Here is a 21,700-nt window from a genome sequence, read left to right as displayed (position 1 = left end):
TCCTTATTGGCTAAAAACTTCTGACCTATATTGTCCTGAATTTAAGTGATTTTTGTGTTTCCCTTGTAAGGGCTTCTAGCTTTTGATCATTTTTCTCCTGAATTTCTTTAAGAGATTTATTTATGTCCTTCATGTGTTCCTCTAACAGCATCCTTACCAGTGCTTTTAAATCCAACTCTTGTTTTTCTGGTGTTTTGGGGTATCCAGGACTTGCTATTGTTGGAGAATTGGGTTCAGATGCTGCCATAATGCCTTGGTTTCTGTTAGTAACATTCCTACATTTGCCTTTAGCCATCTAGTTCTCACTGCTGTTAGATGGTATTATTGTCACTGTCTGGTGCTTCAACCTACTGTTGACCTTTAAGGCTATTTCCGCGACACTGGATGACTGGGTTTCCTCTGGCACAGATTACTGATATGCTGCCTTCCTCTTTTGTGCCTTTGGAGCCCTGCTCAGTCTTGCCTCAAGAAATGTTATATTTGGGTTGTCAAGGTGAACCAGGTGTTCTCAGACTGTGTTGTTATGGAGCAAAGATGGTGTGTGTGGGGGGGGGGGGGGGGGCGGGGTCACTCCCTCTGTTGATTCTCACGTAGGATACAGGCCCCACAACCTACCGGCTTGCAGATAAACCTCCTAAGTTCTTAGGTCCGGGGCGCAGGCAGACCCCTGGAGATTTGCACCCCCAGAGATCTTAAGCTCAGGATAATACAGTACCTAGTGATGTTTTTCTGCCCTGGCAGGCCACGAAGATGGCCACGGGAGTTGCTCCCTCTGCTGTTCTCTGAGAAGAATACAGGCCCCATGACCTACCACCTGGGAGATGAACCACCTGTGTGCTCAGGTCCTGGACGCAGGCAGACCTCTGGTGGTTTGCACCCCCAGAGATCTAAAGCTCGGGGTGATACAGTACCTAGTGAAGCTCTTCTGCCCCGGCAGGCAGTGAATATGGCCGCGGGGATTCTCTCCCTCTGCTGCTCTCCAGGCAGGACACAGGCCCCACACCCGGAGGTCTGGCAGATGAACCACCTATGTGCTCAGTTCCTGAGTGCAGGCAGACCCCTGGCGGTTTGCACCCCAAGAGATCCAAAGCTCAGGGTGATACAGTACCTAGTGACGCTCTTCTGCTCCTCTTCTGCTCTAGCAAGCAGCGAATACATCTAAATTTAATGTTTAATCTCTTTTTACAATCCAGACTTTATATCCACCCAGTCCATACCTCATACCCCAATCTCCAAGAAGATATCCCCATGCATACCCCACATCCTACTAGACTTCCCTACACTCAGGTCTCCAAGTTTCTTTAGAGTTAGGTGCATCTTCTCTGAGTCCAGACCTGGCAATCTACTGCTGTATATCAGGTGGTTTATGCTAGGTGGTTGTTGGCTCAGTGTCTGAGAAATCCGAGGGGTCCAGGTTAGTTCAACTGCTGGTCTTCCAATAGTGTCACCCTCCTCCTCTTCACCTTCTTCCAGCTTATCCCTAATTCAACCACAGGGGTCATCAGTTTTTCCAATGTTTGGGTATAAATATTTGCATTTGATGATTTCAGCTGCTTATTGGGCCTTTTGTAGGGCAGTCAGGATAGGCACCTGTTTGCTAGCAAACCATATCATCAGTTAACCTTGGGGCCACGCACTGAGCTGGATCTTAATTTGGGCATGTCACTGGATCTTATTTTGCTCAGGCTCTTCTCCATTTTTATTCCTGCAGTTCTTTCAGACAAGAACAATTCTGGGTAACAGTTTTTGACTGTGGGATGACAGCGCTATAACATTCTGGCTCACAGTGGGGACGTGTGTGTGTGTGTGTGTGTGTGTGTGTGTGTGTGTGTGTTACATGTGACACATGAGGCTCTGAGTATGCTCCCTAGTCATGATCCAGCAGCAGCTTTATTACAATAAACTCCTGTCGTTTGCATTACCTGAGTTTGGGTTCTGTTGGTCTGAGAGGACCTCATACAAGAAAGGCTCTCCCACACTGGTACACTCATAGTCTTTTTCTCTAGTATGATTACTTTCATGATGATGAAGAATGTAAAAATGTGCAAAGGCTTCCACATATTGAGTGCATTCATAGGATTTCTCTTTCATAATGATGAAGACCTGGGAAATTTGAAAAGGCTTCACATTATTAAATATATTGATAAATTTCTATACAGTATGGATTGCTTCAAGTGATGAAGACTGTAGAAATGTGCAAAGTCTTCAACACATTAAATACACTCACAGGATTTCTCTTCATTATGTTTTCTTTCGTGCTTCTGACTGACAAGCAAAGGCTGTACCACATTGCTTACATTCATAGGGTTTCTCACCTATATGTCTTATTTTATATATTTGAAGATGATAGCAATGTACAAAGGTTTATCCCGTTTATGACATTCGTAGAGTAACTCTTGAGTTTGTCTTTTATTTACTTGGAGAATACTGTGATTTGCAAAATGATTACCACATTGCTTATATTCATAGACTTTCTATTCACTGTGTATTTTTTGTTAGAAGATTACACTTTTGTAAAAAGGCTTTACCACTTTAGTGACATTTAGAAGATTTATTTCCAGTACATGTTCTTTTGTGTATTTGAAAATGATTATAATATAGAAGTGTTTCAGAACATTAATGTTATTCATAGGGCTTCTGTCTTGCATGTTACTTTATATATTTGGAGGCCACTGCTTTGTGAAAAACATTTAAAATCCCATTACTAACAATCAAAAATTCTCTCCTATATGTGCTCTTTTATTATTTTGGTGAACACTGCTGTTAAAAAAATCAAATCCACATTGGTTACATTCAAAAAGTTTCTCTCTTGTATATATTCATTTATGAATTTGAAGATCACTGCTTCCTGCAAAGGTTTACCACATTGGTTGCCCTCATGGATTTTCTCTCCTATATATGTGCATTTATGATATCTGAGAACACTGCTTCCTAAAAAGGATTTACAAATGTTTACATTCATAGGGTTTATCTCCTCTATGCATTTGTTTATGGTATTTGAGACCACTGAAACCTGCAAAGGCTTTACCACATTGGTTACATTCTTAGGGTTTCTCTCCTGTATGTGTTCTTTTATGTCTTTGGATGCAACTCTTTACTGCAAAGGCTTTGGTTACATTCATAGGGTTTCTCTCCTCTATGTGTTTGTTTATGATATCCAAGACCACTGACTTCTGCAAAGGCTTTACCACATTGGTTACATTCATAGGGTTTCTCTCCTGTATGCATTCGTTTAGGCCTTCGGAGGTCACCCATTTTGGCAAAGGCTTTACCACATTGGTTACATTCATAGGATCTCTTTCCTACATGTGTTCTTTTATGATTTTTGAGGTTACTCCTTTCTGCAAAGGCTTTACCACATTGTTTACATTCATGGGGTTTCTCTCCATTATGTGTTCTTTTGTGCCTTTGAGTATGGCACTGATATGCACAGGCTTTACCACACTGAATAAACTCAGATGGTTGCTCTCCAGTAGAACTTCTTTCATGCCTGCAAATATAATTGGCAAATGTGAAAGCTTTCTCACAGTGATTATAGTCATCTCTTTTTATCTATATTATTCACTAACATTTTGGTTTAACTGTAAAGACCCAGCTGATGTTAACGTAATACTACTTTCTTTACATTCAAAGGCGTTGTCCTTCATTATGGATTGTTTTACATCTTTGACGATACATGGAATGAGACAAGAATTGATCACCTGGCTCACAATTATAGCATACTTTTCTATAAGAGGTTATTCACATATTTGAAATAAAAGAAACAGGAAGAACTTAGAGCTTTTGTGCACTGGTTGCATTCATAAATTTTGCAATCATGATGAATATTACTTTTGGAACATGACCCAATGCAAACAGAAAAAATTTTACTTCCCTAATTCTTGTAAATATTTTAAGCAGTTTGACTTGCTAAATGTCCCCCAATAATGTTGGGAAACTATAATTATTTATAGACTTTTAGACTGGTTAGAATGTCTATACAAAGTTGGGTGTACTGCATGTCTTTTAATAGTTCTGGAAAAGAGAAAGTTCTGTTGCTCCTTTCAGTGTCTCTATGCTTACATGGCTTGTAGCCTTTGTAAACTATGAAGTCCATATTAAAAGAAAAGTAACACCTGAAAGGGTTCTACATTACATTCACCCACTTTTACATTTTTCCTCATAAAGATGTGGCACAGGGATTAAGGTTTCTCCACAAACCATTCTTGAATCTCATAATCTGTCCATCTCACTAAATTTAGCACTGTTATTTCAAGTACATAATTAACCATATATTTACTATGGATTATTTGCATATTAAAAGATTTTGGACACTTATCATGCAATCAAAGTGTTTCCCTTTTACAATACCTAAGTGCTATGAGACTAAATAGAGTGGCAGTCCTATAGCATGGCTCTAGTGGGCTTGATTATATAATAGTGATATATCTGGTAAGCCATTGTTTCTGTGTCTTTGAACTTAAAACAATGCCTTGCAAATAAAACTTGGATACCTGCCATACATATACATGGTTTTGTAAGATTCAAAATCATCCATAGCAGAAAAGAGTGTATATTTTACCCGACCAGTTTTGTTTACAACTTTTAGCACATATTAAATTTTCCTCATAGGCATTTTCTTATTAGCTTGCACATGAAAATTACCTTCCATGACTTCTAGAAGTATGAAAATGGTCTTCAATAGTATGTTCTTCCCAAATGTAGCCTACAACATGGTAACAGAGAAAGTATGTTACATTTGAAATTACACAACATTTAAGTTGTATAATTAAGTTTGAAATTATACAACATTTAAGTTGCTAGCTTGAATGAACTTTAGAACCAGGACTGATTTATTCACCTCACTCTACATTCTCAGCCTCATTCTACTCATTCTCAACAGAAATTACAATAACAAATAACAGTAACAAAGAAACAGTTATGTCTACATTTTACAAAGTAAATAAAGAAAACACTGTATTACCTATAGCTGTGAGATTCCTATAGGTCTCTAGCATCACACCTTTGTAGAGACTCCTCTGAGAAGGATCCAGCAAAGCCCACTCTTCCTCAGTGAAGTTCACGTGCACGTCATCATAGGTCACTACATCCTAAAAGATCGATACATGTGTACATAAGAAAGTATGAAACTGACATGTAAATGTGTGCTTCAAAATGAACACTTGCTGACTGTCCTCCCCACCCACATTGTAGTGCTTATCCAATATGCAAACTGACTTTCACAGTTGAACAAAAACAAACACTAAAGTAAATGTAGGAGAAAATAAATGATCTCTGGAAACCTGATGTCTTAGTCTTAAGCTGTTGGGTATGGAACAATGTAGAATACTGTAGACCTTCCCCATTTCTGTTCCCTGAGACCCAGTACTCAAGGGTGCCCTCAGGACTGCAGCTTCCTCTTACCTGTCCATGACCCTGAGACACAAAAGAGCATTTACATCTCCCCTTCCCTTCCTGCCCCATGTTTGTTTCTCAGCATCCAACTTGGGGCAGACACCCCATTTCTCAACCACAGCCAGTCCTCCCGAAGACTAAGCAGTCTGTCTAAAGACCCAGCTCACTATCTGTTACCCTAGATACAATTCTCATAGTTTACCGGAACACTGCAACACAATATCAGGGAAAGCTTCCTCTGCCCATTACCTTGTGACCAGTTTTCAACTTTTCTTCAAAGTAACTAAGGGAACTACACAAGGAAAAAATGTGAACTTGACCAATGTTACCTGTGATTGTGTGTGTATACAAAGAAAACTTTTTCCTGATTCCAATGAAAATACCTCAATGTGACTCACATATTCTGTTATTTTACCCTCTAGATACTCCTACTCTGTGTTACAAACAGAGAGGACCCATGTTTTAGAGCTCTGCGTATAAATGTAGGTGATCAGAAAGGTGAGCTATGGCTCTGTAGCTCTTCATGACTCTTAGTGATTTCAGCAAAACCAGCCCAACTAGACCCCATAAACCAAACAATGTTGAAAGATAATTTATTGTCTGCTTCATACCAAATGCATTTTCTTACAAGACGTGGAAACTGTAATATCCACCCACACAGCACCAAATGCACCTGAGAAACTTCTGCATCTCAAAAGCTCATTTTGTAACCAAGAATTGAATTGGTGTGAATCATGCCATTTTGACCTCTAGGTAACCGAAAGGTAAAAGGATTCTAATCAAATATTTCTGAAGGATGATCGTTGTCACTTCTTTTCTGCTAACTTCTAAACTCTTTACAAAATTAGTCACACAAAACTGAATGTAGAAGGTTCAGAAATTCTAGAAATCAAACCATCACTTTTCAAATGTTGTCCTAATTCACACCAAAAGTAATGCATGTATATATGCACCAGACAGTGACATTTAAACTCCTGCCATTTGCAGGACTAAAGAGCCTCCACAACCCCTGTAAATCCACAATAAGAAATGATCATCTTGTATACTACCACAGGGGATAAGTGGAAAGTGGAAAGAAATGGAGACTTGTATGAAGTCATCAGAAACTATCATACACTGGGACAAGCTTAGGAGAAGTCTAATAAAACAGTGCTGCACAAGGAAAGACCAAGGATCAAAAAGTTTACTGACCAGCCCACAGTGGTCAGACTTGGGACTCATGACCATATCCCCACGGGGCAGAAAAATTTGGGATCTTAGGATCTGAAGCAACCATTTCCTAATGCCCTGGCAACTAAATATTAACACCTCTCCCAACCCTAACTCTGGTTTCAGAAAAAGAGCACTATTTTATTTTCAATACAGCAGAGCCTTAGGAAAAGTTCCCAAGGCCTGGGCCCCTGTGTGTTAAGGGTCTGGAGTTCTTAAAGTTTACTCTCTACCTTGGGAATAACTGCTTACCAACCAATGGCTGGGCAGAATCAGAGAACAGCGTGGAACTTCTACTACCCAGAGAGAAGAGAGGAGGAGAGACACGTGCTGTTTGGACTAAGAATTTGAGCTATGAGAAGGATGTCTGAGGACCCACATCAATAATAATATGCAAGTATCACAGGATGGGTGTTGGAGGGAGGCGGATTAGCATAGAAGGTGAGGACAGACAAGTTAATTGCTCAGCTATTGAGGTACACTTTAAATAAATCATGGTTAGGCAGGTTCAGGCATTGGGAACTAACACAAAATAAAGAAAAACCTCTGCTGTGTTAATCCACTGTTTATATTTATGTTAATAATTCATGGTCATATATATGTACATATATATATCATGTATATATATACACATATATACACACATACACATGTGTGTGTGTGTGTGTGTGTGTTTTCATGAATTTATATGTGTCTGCCCTCACTGAGGCCGGACAACCACAGGAGATGCCTGAGACTTGAATTAGAGCAAAAGAAGTTTCTAGGAATGGAACCTGAATCCTTTGCAACAACATCAATTGCACTTAACCCTTAGCCATCTCTCTACTGAGTCTTTTAATTTAAATTTTATTTTTATACTTAAATGTATTACATCACTTGTATTCTTTGGTCCTAGCTCCAACATGTCCCAAAATCTTTCTAGTCAATTTCTCCATACTTAAGTATGAGTGAATAAGTATGTTCAAATATATAAATAGTGCATGCTGAGTCTGTGTCTGTTGATTGGGTGTACATGGTTTCAGGACTGACAGCGCTGCAGTGACTGCATTTAATAACCACAGAGGTAGTTCAGGATTTCCTGAGGCTAACAGTCCCACTTGTAGTGGAGTTCTACTCTAATGAGCAGCAGGTTGTTGGGGGCACACAGGTCCTTGCAAACTCACATTACTAGGGAAACAAGGAATGTCAAACACACAGGATCCTCTTCCCAATGATGGAGATAAAATACCTGCTTTCACTGTGAAAGGCTGGGAGTGGATCTTATTAATGACCTGGCAACCTCTTTGCCATCTATGGAGGCAAGCCACACCTATCTTTTGCTACAGAGGTAGACCTAACTAACCCAAATTCTCTGAACGACTATACCACACTCCTTTTTCACTAGACTCTTACCCATGCTTAGGGGAGATGCCACATGTAGTTTGTGGTTATCTGACCTCTATGCTATTGGTCAGAGACCACATTAAATTCTAAGTCTTTCAGCTACAGAAACCAGCATCTGGGTCTCCTAGGCTTTGTAAAAGAGTTTCTATGTAGTCCCTAATTATGCTTTATTGTATCTCTAGAAGTAGACTGGTTGGACTCATTGTTGCCTGTAAATCTTTTCCCAAACTATTCTCTGTTCTAAATATGCTGGCAAAGATTCCCCAGTTATCAGATTCTCCCAGTATGATCTAAGTTAACAAACTGAATCTCCTTTGTGTTTCTAGTCTCCTGTTTCACCATGGTTTGCTTTTGTCTATGATAATGGCAGGGATCTGTATAACAGAAGTTAGACCCTCAGGGGACCTAGAATGCCATAGACAAGAATATTATCAGGAATAGAAAACAGTGGTGTATATGTGTCAGAGACCTCATATATCCTAGTGTATGCTGCCTGGTTGGTGGCAGCGTTCCAGGTTAGCTGAGACTGATGGTCTTCCTAGGAGGTCACCCTCCTCCTTAGCTTCTTCTAGTCTATCCATAATTCAACTAAAGGGGTCCCTGGCTTCTCTTCATTGGTTGGGTCTAAGTATCTGCATCTGATTCTTTCAGCTCCTTGTTGGGCCCCTTGGAGGGCAGCCACATTATGCTCCTTTCTGTAAGTATACCATAGCATCAGTAATAGTGTCAGGCCTTGGAGGATCCCCTTGAGCTGCACCTCCTTTCCCTCAGGCTCTTCTCCATTTTTCTTCCTGCAGTTGTTTTAAACAGCAACAATTCTGGGTCAGAATTTCTGACTGTGGGATGGCAACTCCATCCCTTTCTACTAGAGGCAGACTGTACAAGTTCCCTCTCCCCACTGTTGGTCTTTTCATCTAAGATCCCTCCCTTTGAGTCCTGAGCATGTCTCACCTCCCCCTCCCAGGTCTCTGGTACATTCTGCAGGGTCACCCTGCCTCTTACCTCCTGAATTTGCCTGTTTCCATTCTTTCTGTTGGCATTCAGGGCTTTATTCCTGTGTTCCTCCCCTCCCCCACTCTCCAGTACCTGATCCTGTACCCTCTTTGCCTGCCCTGTACCCTCTCCCACCCAGGTCCCGTCCTCCCTCTGTCCCACCCACCCCATGTTTGCTACCCTCTCCCGACCAAGTGGGATTGAGGCATCTTCACTTAGGCCCTTCAACTTGCTTACCCTTTATTTGTTCTGTGAATTTATCAGGACCCAGTGAGAGAAGATGCACCTAACCCTCAAGAGACTTGAGGCCCCAGGGGGTGGAGAGTTTTGGTGGGTTGGGTGTGGGAGATGGGGGGACATCCTTTTGGGAGACTGGAAAGGAGTTATTGGAAGAGAATCTGTCAATGGATGGACTGCAAGGGGGATTAGCACTGGATTGTAAAAGAAAGATGTAATAATAATGATAAAAATAATAAATAATAAGCAAAAGATCCTTCAACAAAAAAAGAATTGAAAAGAAAAAGAAAGACATATGGGGTCGAATATACCTCCAAAGCTTGTAACACATGTATCTGAGGAGAATCCTGCAAAGAACCTTCAAGCTACCTTCCTGGTCCTGATTGATAGTCCTGCCCAGAGTCCCTCATTAGCTTGGAAAACTCAGCTGGGCCTCAAGAAAGTAATTAGCAGCTCCTCTACTCGGGGACCACAGAGCAAATGACTCTGACAGTTGAAGCCTTCCAAGCTCTGCTGTTCTACCCTGCATGCAGACATAGCCCTAGCCTGGGAATTTTGCATTTAATAGAATGTTCTAGGCTCCCAGACCACTTATTTTCCTTGTTAAAGCACAGGGTCCTTCCTTTGCATATTCAATTATACATACAATGTCATTCTGCTTCATACTTGGGAAGTTCTGCAGCCAAAATGCACTCAAATGCAAACAGTAATAACAATTAAAAAGAAAACTGAGGCTAGAGAGATGGCCCAGGGAATTGGATGCTTTACCAAAGGTCTTGAGCTCAATTACCAGCAATCACATGGTGACTCACAGCCATCTGTAATAGGATCTGATGCCCTCTTCTGGTGTGTCTGAAGATAGCTATAATGTACTCAAATATGTTAAATATTATTAAAAACAAAAAAGAAGAAGAAAAGAAAAAGTGGCTATGAATTTTAAATCCAGGAAAGGGGAATGGAAAAGAAAGAAGAAATAAAACGTAAAGGACATCACTCCTCCTAGGTATGGTGGAGCAGAAAGTTCATTACACACAAATGACCTTGGACCTGGTGGGGAGAGGAAGGAGGGGGAAGCAAGAGCCAGACCAAGAGAGCAGAATACGTAACGATAGATGACAAAGACCAGCTACCAAATGGTTGGACTATAGAAGGAATGGCAGCTGGGAGATTGGCAGCCGTGCTCCTGGGGTAGACGGTGAGGTATGCCAGCCATGTGCTGTAATGGGTAGAGACTGGGGTCTCATTAGTCATTGCCCTAACCTGGGAAATGCCACAAGATGGCCAATATGTCATTTGACTGATTGTCTAAAATTGATTACCTGACTGCTCATGCTGAATGCCAACCACTGCCAGAGCAGAAAAACCTCGCCTTCTTCTTCCTCCTCCTTTTCTGTGCTGCAAGGACACCAGCTTCAAAGCTGGTCAGAGAACTCAGTTCTTACACAGGTCCTTCTTTATTTGGAATCCCCTCGCCTCTAATCCAGGGAGGTTAGACAGCATTCATTCACTGGTGTTTTCATCTCACTGATGAGTCAGAACCCAGCTTGAAAGGAGTTTTGGGACTGTTTTCCAAGCACTGGGCAACAGAGGCAGGATTAGGTTTTCAAAGCAAGTCTTCACTGCATGGCCTAAGAAAAGTCTGACCTACAGGAGCTGTTTCTCTAACAGACAGATATGAAATCTCTTCAGAAATACCAATGAATTTCTTAATTTCTGGAAAACATTGGAGAATAGAAATAAGTAAGAGATCAGAGCTCCTATAGAAAAAGAGAATGAAATTTAAAACGGAATACCAAAAAATGACTTTTTAAAAAGATAAATATAATTCAAAGAAATATACTGCTGTACTGATTTGAAAAAGATCAGGCCCTTCCTAGTAGAAGGAATGGCATTATTAAGATAGTGTTTGACTGCCGGGCAGTGGTGGCGAATGCCTGTGATCCCAGCACTCTTGAAGGCAGAGGCAGGCAGATTTCTGAGTTCAAGACCAACCTGGTCTACAGAGTGAGTTCCAGGACAGCCAGGGCTACACAGAGAAATCCTGTCTCTAAAAAACAAATCCAAAAAGACAAAAAAAAAAAAAAAAAAAAAGCAAAAACCAAACAAACAAACAAACCAAAAAATAGTGTTTGATGTGACCCCTATGTGCTGTGTTAACTACTAAGATCTATAACCTGACACATACAGCTAGAGCCCAAATTAAGCATCCACCAATCTAGTTTATTTAATCACGTGCATTATTTAATACATGCAATGAAGTTCCAAAATTATTCACCCTGCCTGACTCAGATCCAGAATGGTGACACCTGCAGCAGACTCCCTTAAACTTTGGTCTGTGACAGAGCTACTTCCTGCCCTGATTCACCCGACAGGGAGCACAGTAAACCATTCCTCCTCTTCTCATCTGAGGGTGGAAGAAATGGACAGTTCATGATATGACTCAAATAAGCAATTATACAACACTGTTTTTCTACATTCCTTTAACTCAAGAATTTAGGAATTTTCATCAAGAGGAAAGCAAGGTCATTGCCCTGGGGAGCAACAGACTAGGATCAAGGCTACGTGAGTCAACATAGCTTGTCTTAGAAACTTCTCTATGAAGGGAAGAAGATGCAGCTCTCCCAGAAATAACATATCGTCACCGAAACAAATCACTCCATATAAAATTAAAACATTAATTAGGAAAAATCTCTTAATGACAGCACGTATTCAGCTCTGGCTAATGCTCAAGGTGGAGTGAGTCAAAAACAAATTTTAGATTCCACATATGCTGTCATCCATACAATTCCTTCTGGTTCAGGCCCCCAGATTATTTTGAACAATTTCAATATGGACTGGAGATTGCAAGTACTACTTCATACAACTAGGAGATTTACCCAGCAAAGATCTCCAGAATCATTTATTAATTGCAGCAGAGCCTTGAAATCACAGGTCATTCTTCAGTGATATGTTCCTGAATTGGAGGTCCCAGAAGATGAGAAAGACAGCAAAAGTAGAAGGTAGAAGGCAGAACAACCCTGGAGGAGAGATCTTACACAAGCTATGTCTTAATCCAAAAAAGCTTTTTAAGAATATCATCTTGTATATTACCTACAGGGGAGAAGTGTAAAGAAAGGGAGACTTGTATGAAGTCAGCAGAAACTATCATACCCTGGGACAAACTTAGGAGAAGTCTAATAAAACAGTGCCGCACAAGGTTAATACCAAGTTACTGTATCCAATAAAATCCATTACTGACCAGGCCCACCCTGGATTTGGCACTGATAACCATACCGCCATCTAGTGGAAGGAGTTGGAATCTCAGGATCTGAAGCTTTTCCTCCTCAAATGCCCTGGCCACAGACCATTGCAACCTCTCCCAACCCTAACCTGACTGAAGAAAAAGAGCACTATTTTCTGTTCAGTACAACAGGGCCTTAGGTAAAGCTCCTAATAGTTAAGTCTCCAAGCTGTTAAGGGTCTGGAATTTAGGAATGAAATTTGCAATTCTCCATACATTAGGATCAAGCTTTATTTGAGGGGACCGGCCCTCCATACAACAGTGCTTTCCTTTTAAAAGAGCTGTCACCTGTATTTCTTTAAGTGTTTTTTGTGTTTCCTCATCATTGGCTTTTGTTTTCTCCTGGATTTCTTTCAATGATTTTTGTGTTTCCTTTGCAAGGGCTTCTAACTTTTGATCCATTTTCTCCTGAATTTCTTTAAGTATGTCCTTCATGTGTTCCTGTACCAGCATCATGACCAGTGATTTTAAATCCAAATCTTGTTTTACTGATGTGATGGGGTATCCAGGACATGTTGGTAGAGGAGAATTGGGTTCAGATGTTGCCATATTGCCTTGATTTCTGTTAGTGACGTTCCTGCGTTTGCCTTTTGCCATCTAGTTCTCACTGGTGTTAGTTTGTCTAGTCAGTGCTGGACTCACCAGTGCAAGCTGCCCCTTCCCAGTTGGCCTCTGGTGCACAGCTTACCTCCTGCACTGCCTGTAGACAGGGTGCTGCTGCCCAGGCTGTTCAGATCCCGAAGCAGGCACCCGAAGGCTTCCGCTGGGGCCCGCTGGATTCACCGGAGCACACCGACTTCTCCCAGCTGGCCATCCGGAAGCCCCTCTAGCCTCTTGCAGGACCTGGACCTGGAGATGTGGTGCCGCCGCCCGGGCTGATCTGTATCCGGAAGCGGAGAGAGTTGAGCTGAGGGCTCCCGCCTGAGGCCTTGCCCCAGATTGTGTCTGTGGACCAGATGGAGCCCGTGTGCACCCCCAGGGAGCGCCGACGGTGTATGCTGCCCGGACCTCCCCTGTGTTCTGATCACTCCGCTGGGCAGTCGATCCCCCAACCGGGCTGGCGCACACAAGGTTAGTCTGGCCGCCCAGGCCCTGAGTCCAGGCAAAAGCCTGGGAGGCCAAGGTCCGAGCAAAGTTCCCCTAGGGCTATGACTGTTAATTGGGTCTGCCAGGTGAACAGGATGGCGGGCGTGCGTGCTCGCGCTCCCCAAAAGCGCCGGGAGAGTCTGCTGTGCTAACAACCTCCTGGGCAGGTTGACACACAGATGGCCCACCAAGCTGCCCAGTTCTTGGGGTCAGTCCAGGGCCTGTTGGGGCCTAGACCCCTGATTTGTTAGCCTCAGGCTATGCTTGTTAGCCTTCTCTGCCCTCCCGAGCACTCTGGGTCCTGTAGGCAAAATGGCGGCGCGTGCCGGCCAGGGCAAAAAAACCTCCTGGCTGGGTTGGAACCCCGATGGCCCCCGAACAGCCCAGGACCTGGGTGCAGGCCAACGCCCGTCGGGCTCAGACCCCCGCAGTGTTGGCCTCGGATTATGTTTGTGTACCTCAGTCTGTCCCATCTCTCTGGAGTCCGAAACCAAGATGGAGGTGAGCCTCTCCTGACTGGCAGGAGGCCGAGTTCTGAAGTGGCTTCCGTGCAGCGAAAGACACCACAAAACCGCAGCTGCTTGTAGCCCGGCTGGTCAGTGAAGGTTAGTGGTCATGGGCGCAGGGACTAACTGGACCCTGTGTCGCCTTGGTTCCACTGCTGATGGCCCTTCAGCTGGACCAGCCACTGCTGCACTGCCGCCTCCGCCACCGCCGCCGCTGCCACCGCCGCCCGCGAGTCATCAAAAGAGACTCTGAGGGACACTTCTTGCTGGTCAAAGGAAAAATACAACAGGAAGAACTCTCAATCCTGAACATCTATGCTCCAAATGCAAGGGCACCCTCTTTTGTAAAAGAAACTTTATTAAAACTCAAAGCACACATTGCACCTAACACAATAATTGTGGGTGACTTCAACACTGCACTTTCCTCAATGGACTGATCAGGAAAACAGAAACAAAACAGGGACACGATGAAACTAATTGAAGCTTTGGACCAATTAGATTTAACAGATATATATAAAACATTCTATCCTAAAGCAAAAGCATATACCTTTTTCTCAGCACCTCATGGACCTTCTCCAAAATCGACCATATAATTGGTCACAAGACAGACCTCAACAAATATAAGAAGATCGAACTAATCCCATGCCTCCTATCAGATCACTATGGAGTAAAAGTGGTCTTCAATAGCAACAAAAACAACAGAAAACCCACATACACGTGAAAACTGAACAATATTCTACTCAATGATACCTTGGTCAAGGAAGAAATAAAGAAAGAAATTAAAGACTTTTTAGAACACAATGAAAATGAAAACACAACATACCCAAATCTATGGGACACAATGAAAGCAGTGCTAAGAGGAAAACTCATAGCCCTGAGTGCCTCCAAAAAGAAAATGGAGAGAGCATACATTACCAGCTTAATGACACACCTGAAAGCCCTGGAACAAAAAGAAGCTATTTCACCCAGGAGGAGTAGGAGGCAGGAAATCATCAAACTCAGGGCTGAAATCAATCAAGTAGAAACAAAGAGAACCATACAAAAAATCAACAAAACCAGGAGCTGGTTCTTTGAGAAAATCAACAAGATAGATAAACCCTTAGCCAGACTGACCAAAGGGCACAGAGAAAGTATCCAAATTAACAAACTTAGAAATGAAAAGGGAGATATAATAACGGAAACTGAGGAAATCCAAAAAAATATTAGATCCTACTACAAGAGCCTGTACTCAACACAACTGGAGAATCTGGAGGAAATGGACAATTTCCTTGACAGATACCAAATACCAAAATTAAATCAGGACCAACTAGACCATCTAAACAGTCCCATAATGCCTAAAGAAATAGAAGGAGTCATAGAAAGTCTTCCAACCAAAAAAAGCACAGGACCAGATGGTTTCAGTGCAGAATTCTATCAGACCTTCAAAGAAGAGTTAAAACCAATACTCTTCAAACTATTCCACAAAATAGAAACAGAAGGAACACTACCCAACTCCTTCTACGAAGCCACAATTACGCTGATACCAAAGCCACACAAAGATCCAACAAAGAAAGAGAACTTCAGACCAATTTCCCTTATGAACATCGATGCAAAAATACTCAATAAAATTCTTGCCAACCGAATCCAAGAACACATCAAAACGATCATCCACCATGATCAAGTAGGCTTTATCCCGGGAATTCAGGGTTGGTTCAATATACGGAAATCCATCAATGCATTCCACTACATAAACAAACTCAAAGAACAAAACCACATGCTCATTTCATTGGATGCTGAAAAAGCATTTGACAAAATTCAGCATCCTTTCATGCTTAAAGTCTTGGAGAGAACAGGAATTCAAGGCCCATACCTAAACATAGTAAAAGCAATATACAGCACCGGTAGCCAGCATCAAACTAAATGGAGAGAAACTTGAAGCAATCTCACTGAAATCAGGGACCAGACAAGGCTGCCCCCTTTCTCCTTATCTTTTCAATATTGTACTTGAGGTACTAGCTCGGGCAATTCGACAACATAAGGAGGTCAAAGGGATACAAATTGGAAAGGAGGAAGTCAAACTATCATTATTTGCAGACGACATGATAGTCTACCTAAGTGACCCAAAAAACTCCACTAGAGAGCTCCTACAGCTGATAAACAACTTCAGCAAAGTGGCAGGTTATAAAATCAACACAAGCAAATCAGTGGCCTTCCTATACTCAAAGGATAAGCAGGCTGAGAAAGAAATTAGGGAAATGACCCCCTTCACAATAGCCACAAACAGTATAAAGTATCTTGGGGTGACTCTTACCAAACATGTGAAAGATCTGTATGACAAGAACTTCACGACTCTGAAGAAGGAAATGGAAGAAGACCTCAAAAAATGGGAAAACCTCCCATGCTCATGGATCGGTAGAATCAATATAGTTAAAATGGCCATTTTGCTAAAAGCAATATACAGATTCAATGCAATACCCATCAAAATCCCAACTCAATTCTTCACAGAGTTAGAAAGAGTAATTATCAAATTCATCTGGAACAACAAAAAACCCAGGATAGCTAAAACTATTCTCAGCAACAAAAGAAAATCTGGGGGAATCAGTATCCCTGACCTCAAGCAATACTACAGAGCAATAGTGTTAAAAACTGCATGGTATTGGTACAGTGACAGGCAGGAGGATCAATGGAACAGGATTGAAGATCCAGAAATGAACCCACACACCTATGGCCACTTGATCCTCGACAAAGGGGCTGAAAACATCCAATGGAAAAAAGATAGCCTTTTCAACAGATGGTGCTGGTTCAACTGGATGTCAGAATGCAGAAGAATGAGAATTGATCCATCCTTGTCTCCTTGTACTAAGCTAAAATCCAAATGGATCAAGGACCTCCATATAAAGCCAGACACTCTGAAGCTAATAGAAAAGAAACTGGGGAAGACCCTTGAGGACATCGGTACAGGGAGAAAGTTTCTGAACAGAACACCAATAGCGTATGCTCTAAGAGCAAGAATTGACAAATGGAACCTCATAAAATTACAAAGTTTCTGTAAGGCAAAGGACACCATCAAGAGGACAAATCGGCAACCAACAAATTGGGAAAAGATCTTCACCAATTCTACATCAGATAGACGGCTAATATCCAATATATATAAAGAACTCAAGAAGTTAGACTCCAGAAAACCGAACAACCCTATTAAAAAATGGGGGTACAGAGTTAAACAAAGAATTCTCACCTGAAGAACTTCGGATGGCAGAGAAGTATCTTAAAAAATGCTCAACTTCATTAGTCATTAGGGAAATGCAAATCAAAACAACCCTGAGATTTCATCTTACACCAGTCAGAATGGCTAAGATTAAAAATTCAGGAGACAGCAGGTGTTGGAGAGGGTGTGGAGAAAGAGGAACACTCCTCCCCTGCTGGTGGGATTGCAAATTGGTACAACCACTCTGGAAATCAGTCTGGCGGTTCCTCAGAAAACTGGGCACCTCACTTCCAGAAGATCCTGCTATACCACTCCTGGGCATATACCCAGAGGATTCCCCACCATGTAATAAGGATACATGCTCTACTATGTTCATAGCAGCCCTATTTATAATTGCCATATGCTGGAAAGAACCCAGATATCCCTCAACAGAAGAGTGGATGCAAAAAATGTGGTATATCTATACAATGGAGTACTATTCAGCCATTAGAAACAATGAATTCATGAAATTCTTAGGCAAATGGATGGAGCTAGAGAACATCATACTAAGTGAGGTAACCCAGACTCAAAAGGTGAATCATGGTATGCACTCACTAATAAGTGGATATTAACCTAGAAAACTGGAATACCCAAAACATAATCCACACATCAAATGAGGTACAAGAAGAAAGGAGGAGTGGCCCCTGGTTCTGGAAAGACTCAGTGAAGCAGTATTCGGCAAAACCAGAACAGGGAAGTGGGAAGGGGTGGGTGGGAGGACAGGGGAAGAGAAGGGGGCTTACGGGACTTTCGGGGAGTGGGGGGCTAGAAAAGGGGAAATCATTTGAAATGTAAATAAATTATATCAAATAAAAAAATTAAAAAAATAAATAAAATAAAAGAGCTGTCACCAGTTGGAGTCCTGCCCTTGAGGCAAAACTATGCTTTTTCCATGATAAATACTGGGTCTTTATGGCACACCAGGGCTTGAGGTTGGTTGTGACCCTATAATGCCATATTGAGCAGCTTGTTAGGGGACTATTCTTTGATATCAGGATGGGCCTAATGGCTTACTGTAAATCAGATTTGTCCCTTTTGTTATGGTTTGGAGACAAATGTCTGATAATCCTGGCAATGAAACATGTATACTACTATACTAAACTTTAACTGGACTGCTTAGCATATGACATACTTGTCAGGGGTTTTACAGGCAGTCCTACCTCAGGGACATTCTACTTAGTGTCACTTAATATTTCCTAAGCATTGGTAAATCCTTAACATCATCAACTCTACTCTTGTACATCACAGCTTAATATTGCAGTGTTACCCAACACATAACATGTCTTTTACAGTCTCCACAAAATCAAATCCAAATGGATCTTACACCTACAATTTAAATGCTAAGGGCAGAACTTATAGAAGATAAAAGAGAAACCAGGGCTCTCAGGTTTGTCATCCTGCCAAGTATATTTCTCCACACAAGCCCTTCCTCAAATGCTTTGTTCAGATGCAGCCCCCATAATAAAATTATTCAGAGGCCACAGCCAGGTCCAAGGAGAGACTAAGTCCACAAGGACCTCACAGGTCCAGGTCGCTGCATCTGACTGCCTGCTTCTGACCATCCAGCCACTGGGAAGACCCAGAACACATGCATTTCTTACTCAGATGCTTATTCCTCCCCTCTGTGGGAGATGATCTTGCACTTACCATGTCTGGAGTTCTGAGCTTGCTCAGCTCCCTTCACATCACCCAGAAGAGACACTAAAAACATCACACAGAAATTCACATCTATTCTGAATTACAGGGAGGAAGTTTCAGACTTGGTACCTGGAAGAGCCTCTTCCTCTTCTGACTGGCAGGTCCATGTGTGGATTCTAATTGGGTAGAGAGTCTTGAGTGAGAAGATCACCACCTTTCCAGTTTCAGTGTGCTGAAGGGACACAGCTTATTGGTTCCAAGCTGGGACAATCCTTTTCCAGATCTAGAGATTTGCAATTCAGTAGCACCAGAACCTCTCCTCCATTAGCCTCCCTGTGTGTCCTCATGCCAAGCCCCTGGGAGGAACTAAGATTCCAGTTCCATGCAGCTCAACTGCATTCTACTTCCCTTTGTGGGCTATATCTCTCTGTTAACTGCCTTGCAAATTTGGAGCTTGTCTGAACTCGAACCACAGCACTCAGGAGGTCCTTCTCCTTCTTCCTCCTAAAATCAAGCTAGATAACTTGCATAGCCCATCAATCAGCTTACCTTGGAATTACCCATGTGAGGGTACCCAGAATATTAATAACTAAAGAGAGATTTTTGGAAACAAGATTTTGTTCTGTGACTTCAGGCTGTGTTCAGGTCACCTGCAAGTATGCTCCACCCAACAGTTATGAGACCAGCCTCAGAACAGAGTAGGAAACACATGACAGCCATGGTGGCCTTCCTGTCCTTTGTCGCCATCATGCATGGACAGATTACAAAAATACAGACGCAAAACAAACATACAAATAAAATAGTAGCTTAATTTCTTTTCATATGAGAGAGAGAGAGAGAGAGAGAGAGAGAGAGAGAGAGAGAGAAGAGAGAAACTTTTTTTCCAAGACAGGGTTTCTCTGTGTCGCCCTGGCTGTCCTGGAACTCACTCTGTAGACCAGGCTGGCCTCGAACTCAGAAATCTGCCTGCCTCTGCCTCCCAAGTGCTGGGATTAAAGGCGTGTGTCACCACTGCCCGGTGAGAGAAACATTTTGACAAGCTGAGCATAGCAAGACATGTCTTCAAACCCAGCACTTAGAACACAGAGGCAAGGAAATCACTAAGTTTTAGGATAGCCAGTGCTGCATAGTCAACACACACACACACTCAGAGAGAGAGGGGGGGAAAGGGAGAGGGAGAGAGAGAAACCAAATTAATAACCTAGATGAAGAGAGCACGGAGAATTGGGACAATACAATAACTCTTAAAGTCATTTCATTAGAACCAGTGCCTTACAATCATTTTCAAAATGAAAATTGCCAAGTATGATAGTGTGTTGTGTGCTATGAGTCCCAGAAGTTTGGAGACAAATTCATATTGATGAATTTGAGGCCACACTAGTCTACATAGGCACTTCCATAATGTAACCCATATCATATAGGCCTATTTTTAAAGGGTAGATATGGTTGTGTAAGATCCAAAAAAACTGAGGGTGCCCCAGTGCCCCACGCCTTGGAAGGCGACACCCATATCACTGGAGAGAAACAGTCTTGATGCAATAAGCAAGAGGATTTTTATTCCAGAACTCTGGGTTCCACAGTCATACAACGTGCAGGGGTAGAGGACTGTGAACCCTGTGCAACTGAAGTCAGGGGTATTTAAAGGGGAAAAATTATAGGCAAGGGGTGGAGGACAAAGTGGAGGACAAAAATCACAAACAAGGCAAGAGGTGGAAGACAAATTATGCACGGAATGGGGAAGTACAGAATGAGGAAGTTAGGCAATAGTTTATGGAAGGTTAGAGATTATCTGCAGCAAACGGCCTTGGGGCACTGTATAGTTAAACATTGGAACTAGAACAGGGTGGGTTATCTTTCAAGCTGAAAGCAGAAAAACAAGTTACTCTGTGTTGGGCTAGCTGTTTAGGGGTCTAAAAACATTGAGTTGGGGTCTCTCAGTTGCATTGTCAAGAACCAGAGAGCAATGATCTAAATGGTGTAAAGTAAAAACTTATTTTATTTCCAGGCCAATCTTGCAGTCTCCTCAGAATTAGGAGAGATAATCAGTCCTGAGTAAAAACAGAGAAACTTTGTGTAGTCAATTTCAAGGCTAAGATGCATAGTAATTATTACAAAACTGGAATTGCTTTGCAGGAATAAATATATACTACACTTTTTTTAAATTTACATTTCTTTTTTCCCTGTTTTTGTCCTGGATTTATCTGTTTTATTTATGTATTTATTCGATATAGTTTTATTTAGATTTCAAATGATTTCCCCTTTTCTGGCTCCCCATTTCCCAAAAGTCCCATAAGCCCTCTTCCCTTCCCTTATTCCCCCATCTACCCCTTCCCACTTCCCTGTTCTGGTATTCCCCTATACTGTTGCACTGAGTCTTTCCAGAACCAGGGGCCACTCCTCCGTTCCTCTTGGACATCATTTAATATGTGGATTATGTCTTAGGTATTCTAAGTTTCTAGGCTAATATCCACTTATCAGTGAGTGCATACCATGATTAATCTTTTGAGACTGGGTTACCTCACTTAGTGTGATGTTCTCCAGCTCCATCCATTTGTCTAAGAATTTCATGAATTCATTGTTTCTAATGGCTGAATAGTACTCCATTGTGTGGGCATGCAGGGATCATACACAGTGGGTAAGAGCACTGTTCAAACCCATTACTTTTTCTATGGCTCTCATATGGCTGAAAAACATGGTCTGTAACTATACTTACAGAAAAGTCATAAATCAAAAGAATTGACTATAACTAAT

The 21,700-nt window shown here is 42.0% G+C and overlaps 3 protein-coding genes and 1 pseudogene across 3 annotated transcripts in view; 2 read left to right on the top strand and 2 right to left on the bottom strand.

The window, feature by feature from the left end:
- LOC127686350 (zinc finger protein 431-like) overlaps nucleotides 1-9,227 on the bottom strand; it is a 73,828-nt pseudogene extending 64,601 nt beyond the window's left edge.
- LOC127686354 (zinc finger protein 239-like) overlaps nucleotides 1-21,700 on the top strand; it is a 234,054-nt gene that overhangs the window by 143,009 nt on the left and 69,345 nt on the right. The gene's annotated exons all lie outside the window — the stretch shown is intronic.
- On the bottom strand, nucleotides 3,073-5,084 carry LOC127686445 (zinc finger protein 120-like). The gene is made up of 3 exons (XM_052184665.1): nucleotides 4,964-5,084; nucleotides 4,645-4,705; nucleotides 3,073-3,490 (listed from the first exon to the last, which is right to left on the bottom strand). Exons 1-3 carry the CDS (start codon nucleotides 4,995-4,997, stop codon nucleotides 3,073-3,075), a joined length of 513 nt encoding a protein of 170 aa, XP_052040625.1. The 5' UTR covers nucleotides 4,998-5,084.
- Nucleotides 7,011-21,700, top strand: part of LOC127686444 (receptor activity-modifying protein 1-like) — a 47,142-nt gene continuing 32,452 nt past the window's right edge. The window contains exon 1 of the mRNA XM_052184662.1: nucleotides 7,011-7,044. Within this exon, the coding sequence (XP_052040622.1) occupies nucleotides 7,011-7,044 (34 nt within the window). The remainder of the gene's footprint in view (nucleotides 7,045-21,700) is intronic.

The sequence above is a fragment of the Apodemus sylvaticus genome, chromosome 5, assembly GCF_947179515.1.
Source record: "Apodemus sylvaticus chromosome 5, mApoSyl1.1, whole genome shotgun sequence".
Classification (NCBI taxonomy): Eukaryota; Metazoa; Chordata; class Mammalia; order Rodentia; family Muridae; genus Apodemus; species Apodemus sylvaticus.
Note: the sequence above shows the minus strand (reverse complement) of the source record. Positions and strands in the feature narration are given on the sequence as shown.

Bases quoted from the DNA above. Each gene is read 5' to 3' on its own strand.
- LOC127686445 (XM_052184665.1), bottom strand. From the start codon at position 4,997: ATGCTAGAGACCTATAGGAATCTCACAGCTATAG. The intron at 4,706-4,963 runs GTAATACAGTGT...ACCATGTTGTAG, and splicing joins TAGGAATCTCACAGCTATAG to GCTACATTTGGGAAGAACAT. The intron at 3,491-4,644 runs GTAATTTTCATG...TTATATTTGCAG, and splicing joins ACTTCTAGAAGTCATGGAAG to GCATGAAAGAAGTTCTACTG.